This window comes from Theropithecus gelada, chromosome 19 (assembly GCF_003255815.1).
Source record: "Theropithecus gelada isolate Dixy chromosome 19, Tgel_1.0, whole genome shotgun sequence".
Lineage (NCBI taxonomy): Eukaryota > Metazoa > Chordata > Mammalia > Primates > Cercopithecidae > Theropithecus > Theropithecus gelada.
In genome coordinates this window covers 22,539,724-22,546,925 of record NC_037687.1, presented here as the reverse complement: position 1 = coordinate 22,546,925, position 7,202 = coordinate 22,539,724, and the positions used below count along the sequence as shown (strand labels likewise).

General features: G+C 52.7%; 1 protein-coding gene across 2 annotated transcripts in view; it reads right to left on the bottom strand.

The window, feature by feature from the left end:
* Positions 1 to 2,480: 2,480 nt before the first annotated feature.
* The window catches only part of MARK4 (microtubule affinity regulating kinase 4), a 53,750-nt gene continuing 49,028 nt past the window's right edge, over positions 2,481 to 7,202 (bottom strand). For both annotated transcript variants that reach the window (XM_025366362.1, XM_025366361.1), the window contains 2 exons: positions 6,034 to 6,078; positions 2,481 to 3,801 (listed from right to left, as the gene is read on the bottom strand). In XM_025366362.1, coding sequence (XP_025222147.1) covers positions 3,737 to 3,801; positions 6,034 to 6,078 — 110 coding nt within the window. In that variant the 3' untranslated portion in view covers positions 2,481 to 3,736. The remainder of the gene's footprint in view (positions 3,802 to 6,033; positions 6,079 to 7,202) is intronic.

Below are 7,202 nucleotides of genomic sequence, written 5' to 3'. Positions count from 1 at the left end.
CCCAAAGCATGGGCCCTTTCCAACTTCGGCTTTGAATTAGTCATGCTCAGATCTCAAACTGGGGAGGAATGCAGCCAAACGAAATGTCTGAAACTTGAATTTAGCCCAGGGGTCTCCAGTTTGAGGCTTCCCATGCAGCTCATCACATCTACCTCTATTCTGCTTCTCACTGGCTTCCTTCTGTCCCGTCTGACTTCATCCCTCTGTAGCTGCTGCCAGTCCCTTACTTTGCTCAAGAACCTGCCATGGCTCCCCATTTCTCCCAGAAAGCCTTTCTGTTATTTGCAATTCAAGGTCACACTGAAATGCATACCATTTGCTGGAGACTCACCTTTCCAGTTCTTTCCCCATTACTCCTCTGATTCTTTCACACCTTACACCCTCCAATTCCCACCTCAATGTCTTTGACCAAGCTGTTTCCCTCTCCAATCTGGAACTTTGAATCTGAGCATCCCCATGAAGTCTTTAGGGACAGGCATTTTGGAGAACTCAGTCCCAGGAAGGAACAGGAAACAGGTGTGGTAGAGCAATTGGTGGAGGGAGAAGAAGAGTTAATAGAAGTCAAGCAGTATCTGAACAAGCACTGGGTGTTGGACATGTCAATCACCTCCACCCACCCAAGGACACAGTGGGTGGGCCCCAAAAGACAAAGGTTTTAGGGGGAAAAAAAAAGTTAGGCGGGAGTAAATGGAAGACCTGACAGAGCCCTCAGGAACCTAAGGTGCTTTTTCAAACCTGAAGAGTCACAGAGATTAAGGGCCCTTGTAGTTCAATCTGCCCTCTGTTTTACAGAGGGGAAACTGAGGCCTAGGGATGTCCCCAAAAGTTCCCAGGGAGATTACTAAAGGTTAGAAGAGATCCCAAACATCAAGGTACGCAGAACCTGTGAGATGCTGGGATGTTCTTTACTGTACTGTCCCCAGTTGAAGATCCCAGCTCCACACCCAGAGGCTACACAGACCACACATGCCAGTGGGGACCATCTGAGCCAGCCAAATCCACAGTCCAGACACCTGTCAGTAACCATGTCCCGCCCACTTTGCCTCATAGGACTCTCTTAAATCTATCCGTGTTTTCCCCACCTGTCAGGCCCAGACCTCTTTCCTGCTCTTCTGACCTAACTTCCCTCCCTTCCACCCTGCACATAGCACAAACCCGCCCATCTCTACACTGCCCACAACCTTGCCATGGTTCCCTCAATGCCCTTGGAAGAAAGCCCATCCCCTGTCCATAACCTTCAAAGCCCTACTCACGCCCCTAGCCCCATACCTCACAGCAAATCTACACTTACCAAGTCACATGCCATTTGTTGAAGAATGTGTCCCCTCTCCTGCTCCCTGGCCCTTGTATGTGCCATTCGCTCTGCCTAAAATGCACTCCTATCCATGTCTAGCTGGCTCCTTCTCCTCCAGGAAGCCCTCCCTGGCTGAAGCAGGCATCACCCTCTGGACTCCCCGATACCAGCCCTGCCCAGTCGCTGCCTGAGGACACATCTGCCTCCTCCATTGGAATGTGAGCTCTATGAGGGCAGTGTTGGGGCTGTCTTGGTTACCACTGTGTCCCCAGCACAGAGGATGCTCTCAGTAATTGACCAAGCCTCTTCCCTGAAGTTCCCTGAACTTCCATGGCTCCCCAGTGCCATGGGGAGAAAGTCCAGCTTATTCATTTTGGCCCCAAAGGCACTGTGTGAATAAGCTCCGCCCTTCTGTACTGCATAGCCTTCAACCACTATAATCTGTCCAGCTCCCATGCCTTTTCTCCTGCTCGTGACACTTGACCTTCCTTTGAGGAACCCCTACTAACTGCAGCTCTAAGTATGAGTCTGGCCACTCCAGAGTCACAGTGATTGGTTTAGAGAAAATCACATGGCCCATTTGGGCCAATGAGAGTCTGCACTGGGACTTTTGCTGAGAAACTGACAAAGAGGATCTTTCTGCTGCAGAAAGCTGGAGGGATAGAAACTTCTAACTGCTGAAGTCATCTGTGCCATCAGGAAAGGTGCACTTACTTGATACAAACTACTAGAATTCAACTTACACTGAAAAATAGATGCAATGGTCTGATGCCTGGATCAAACCTACCTGAAGTCAGGTGCCCCTGTACTATTGAGTAACCTAAGCCAACAAATACCTTTTTGCTTAAGCAGTATAGATGGATTATTAGTCCTAATACAGCATTTCTCTTGTTAATTCTCCATCCATGCCCAACACAGTAGCCACACTGAAATTACCCAGTTCTCTGAAGATATACCACATACTCCCACTTCTGGGCTTTTGCCCAGGGCACACTCAATGCCTAGCCAACTCCTACTCATCCTTCAACACTCCACTCAAGCATTAATTCCTCTAGAGCATCTTCCCCAGTGACCCCACCCTGCCCGCTTTCTCTTCTGGACTCCCCTGTCCAGTGTCTGTGTCAGAATCCATGTCTCCCACAGACAGGGCTTTGTGTCTGTGTCCAGCACTGGACCTGGCATGGAGTAGGCACGGGTCAATGATTGTTTATTGAATAAATTTACTACTGGAGTAAGAAGTGGCTTAGAGTCCAGTGTAACATGGTGGCTGGGAGTGTGAGTGGATGAATGGGGGGCCCGATGTAGGAACTGGGGCCTCGGGGATGAGGCCGAGTTCCATCCTGCCTTCTTCCACGACCATCCTTACCTTCCCACCCCCACTGCTCCCATTCTGCAGATGAGAAAACCGAGGCTCTGAAAGGAAAAACCACTGCCTGGATTCCCAGGCCTCTTCTTCAACTCATTTGCAGGTGAGGGCAGGGAAGGAAAATTCTAGGGTCAGCACTGGGGTGCGGGGGGGGGGACTCTCCTAAATTTATTGGGCAACAGGCTGCAGGTGAGGGGGCTGACAGGAGGAGGGTCGGGGTGTAATAACTTAAAAACCGTAGGTGACAGCGGCAGCTCCTCAAGAGACCTTTGCAGAGGGGAGGGTGTGGGGTATTTACAAGGATTTGTACAAAGTGCCCCGCGCCAGCCTGGGGCAGGAAGTGGGGGTTTGAGCGGGAGGGGAGGGGAGGGGAAGGAATCTGCCTCTCTGACCCCCACTCCCAGTCCCCCAGATTCTCCAGTCTTTAGGCTCAGCAGCTCTCCCTGCCCTTGCCCAAGGCCTAATTTTGAGCTGTTGGGAGGAATGGAAGATTTCCTCAGTTTCCCTCCCTGCCCCTGCCCTGTCCCCAAAGTCTCCTCAGGTGCCCTCTTGGTAGGGCGAGGAAGGACAGGACTGGCTGGAGGCTCCAGGAAGGTGCCAGCTCCCCCCGCTGAGCCCCCTCATCCTTCTTCTGTGCTGAGCGGCCCCAGAGAACAGCAGAGGGGACAATCTTTGCCCCCAAATCTAATTCAGGGAAACTGAGGTGATGATAAAGGGAGAATTCCCCTCCCTGGTCCCTTCCCCTCCTTTAGAAGTGAAGGGGACAAGGGAGAGGAAGAGGAAGGGCCCTGGGGCCGTGGTGGCTCAGAGCTCGAGGTCGTTGGAGATGCGGGTGACGAGGGTGCGGAAGGCCAGGGCGGTGCCCGCCACACGGCGGAAGAGAACTCCCCGCAAGCCTGGCCGGGGCAGCTGGCAGACCTCCACTTCGAAGTGGGACAGGGGCTCGGGCCCGCCCGCACCCCCGTGCAGGCAGGCCAGCAGGAACGGCTGTGGCTGGCGGCAGCGGCAGCGGGCGGCTGCTGTGGCCTGGCGCAGAGCTGCCATCAGGGCCTCGGGAGGGCGCGAGCTGGTCAGCTTCACACTCCAGGGGAATCGGAGCAGCCGGGGGGCGGTTTCCGTTTGATCCCAAGGTAGATGGCAACTGAGGCGAGAAGATATCAGGGGTCAGAGATGGGAGTGAAGAGGAATGTGGTGGAGGGCTGAAGGGATACCTCTTCCCAATTTGGGACAGATTCCTAGCCATCCCCTCAAAAAACTTCTTCCCCTGCTATGCCAGTGACAGTTTCAACTGGAACAGAGCTGCCCCCCAGCTAGAGACCACACTTTCCAGCCTCCCTTGCAGCCAGGTGTGACCCTGTCTCTAAATTCTGGGACATAAGCAGAAGTGGTGTGTGCCATCCACATCAGTTCCTTCAGAGAACCTGCATGCTCCAGGCTCTCCTGTCCCGCATCTCCCAGGAGCTGGACTTAGCAGTGGCATAGGCCAGCCTCGACTGTGAAGTTGACATGAGGGCTCCAGGGAATGGGGATGGAAAAACCTGGGGACGTGAATGATTGCACAGATCAGGGTGGCCCTACCAGCCTGGCTTGGCCACATGGTTTGAACGAGAAATTTCTGTATTTTTGTTTTTGTTTTTTTTTTTGAGAGGGAGTTTTGCTCGTTACCCAGACTGGAGTGCAATGGCATGATCTCGGCTCACCACAACCTCTGCCTCCTGGGTTCAAGCGATTCTCCTGCCTCAGCCTCCCCAGTAGTTGGGATTACAGGCATGCGCCACCACGCCCGGCCCTGGCTAATTTTTGTATTTTTAGTAGAGATGCGGTTTCTCCATGTTGGTCAGGCTGGTCTCGAGCTCTCGACCTCAGGTGATCCACCAGTCTTGGCCTCCCAAAGTGCTGGGATTACAGGCGTGAGCCACCGTGCCCGAGCCACAGTGCCCAGCCACTTTTTAGGTTTTTTTTTGAGACAGGGTCTTGCAGTGCAGTGGTGCAATCACAGCTCACTGCAGCCTTGACCTCCTCGGCTCAAGTGATCCTGCTGCCTTGGCCTCCTGAGTTGTTGGAATTACAGGCATGAGCCACTTGTGTTCGGCCTCTGGGGGCTTTTTGTCATATGTCTTAGGATGGGAGCACTGTTGGCATTGACTAGGTTGGGGATGGGTTAAGTCAGGGATGATAAACATTCTCCAACGTGCAAAAGGGCCCTGCACAACAAAGAAATGTCCCGCCTGAAGTACAAGAGTGCTGCACTGGATGAGCAGCCCAGGGCTAGCCCCCCTTGTTTCCGTGTGGCCACCCCTCAGCTTGGGTGAGCACGAGCCTCAGCTCTGCCAATGAGAGCATTCTACTTCCGACCTCTGTGCTTGGATCTAGGGTGACCGCATGACCACGTCTGACCAACCAGAGTACTTCTCCTCTCTGGCTGCAGACATTGGCTTAGGAATGAGCATGTGACCTAGTCCCAGCCAGTAAGAGTCAGACCTAGCAGTTTGTTGCAGCTGCTGGCAAGGCTCGGGTTTCCACCTGGGTCTCTAAACCGGGAACTCAGACTAAACCAGGGCTTGGCAATCTTCGGTGCTGTCTGCTTTTGTAAATCAAGTTTCACTGGAACACAGCCATATCCATTTGTTTTGTGTTGAATATGACTGCTTTTGCACTACAGTGGCACAACTGAACAGGCGTGACAGGGGGTGCCTGGCCCTCAAAGCCTAAAATCTTCATGATCTGGGTCTGTACAGATAATGTTTGCCTCCTGCTGGCCCTGAGGTGCCGGCAAACATTGTGCCATGACTGGATGAGAAGCAAAAGGAGGTGGGGGCATTTACCAGAAGTTGAGTTGTAGATGGGATCAGGCTTTTTTTTTTTTCTCTTTTTTTAGACGGAGTTTTGCTCTTGCTGCCCAGGCTGAAGCGTGATGGCACAATCCCGGCTCACCGCAACCTCTGCCTCCCGGGTTCAAGTGATTCTCCTACCTCAGCCTCCCGAGTAGTTGGGATTACAGGCATGGGCCACCACGCCCGGTTAATTTTTATACTTTTAGTAAAGACGGGGTTTTTCCATGTTAGGTTGGTCTTGAACTCCCGACCTCAGGTGATCTGCCTGCCTCGGCCTCCCAAAGTGCTGGGATTACAGCCGTGAGCCACGGCGCCCGGTCGGAGGCTGAAGTTTAAGATGGTCAAGAGAAGGTGCTTGTGATGGGGTGGGAATGAGAGGAGCTGGCAGAGAAGGCGGGGACCATAGGGCATTTCAGGAAGTTGGCCTTGCAGGATGAGACTGGGGCCCCATCTAATTCCCTGGGGTAAGTGTCAGGAGGTGCGGAGGCAGGAGAGGGGAAGGGCTGTTGTGGCAGTCGGGGGTAGGCCTAAGCACTCACCTTGTGACCTCAGGTCCCCCGATTCTCTCAGGTTCGTCTGCGACCCTAGGGGAGGGGAGGGGGACAGAGTGTCTAATCTGGACATAGGGAACCCACCTCCCCCAACCCGCTGCCTCTGGGATTCTGAGCAGCCCCTGCCTCAACCCCAGTCCCTCCAGGCTGGCTGGCGAGGGCCCGGAGTCAGGATTTGATCTCCCTGTCCATCCCCATAATGGGGCTCATTCTGAAATGGGTTAGTGCAGGTCACAGGAAAGATACTGAAGAATGTGGAAGATGAAAGGGAGGGGAGTGGGCAGAGACACACCCTTATATAGAAAAGTGGCCAGAAAGAGAGAGACGCGCACACACACACTCACATATACAATCATGCTTTGCTCAAACAACACCTTTGTGAGACCTGCCCTTTTTTCTTTTTTTGAGACAGAGTCTTACTCTGACATGCAGGAGTGGCGTGATCTCGGCTGGCTGCAGCCTCAATCTCCCGGGTTCAAGCAATCTTCCTGCCTTGGCCCCTGAAGTAGCTGGGACTATAGGTGCGTGCCACAAATTTTTTTTTTTTTTTTGGTAGAGATGGGGCTTTGCCACATTGCCCAGGCTGGTCTCAAACTCCTGGACTCAAGCGATCCGTCCAAAGTGCTGGGATTACTGGCCTGAGCCACCTCATCCAAAGGCCTGCCCATTTAATGCTGCACCCCTCCCTTCCCCACACCTCTCATTCTCCTAACTGTTCTATTTTTTTTTTTTTTTTTTCCCAGAGACAGGGTCTTCCTCTGTTGCCAAGACTGATGATCATAGCTCACAGTAGCCTCGACCTCCTGGGTTCAAGTGATCCTCCTGCCTCCCAAGTCCATGGGACTACAGATGTAGTCGCCATGCCCGGCCAATTATTTATTTTTTGTAGAGATAGGACCTTGCTATGTTGTCCAGGCTGGTCTTGAACTCCTGGGCTCAAATGATCCACTCGCCTCAGCCTCCCAAAGTGCTGTGATTCCAGGCATGAGCCACCAAATGTGGCTTCTATTCTATTTTTCTTCTTCGTTACTTCACACTACCTAGACGTCTATATAATAAGTATATTTTACTGATTTCTTTTTTTGTCTAGATCCCTTGATAGAATGTTGGCTCTGCCAGGGCAGAAGTTTTATACCTTTTGCTCACCCTCTACTACA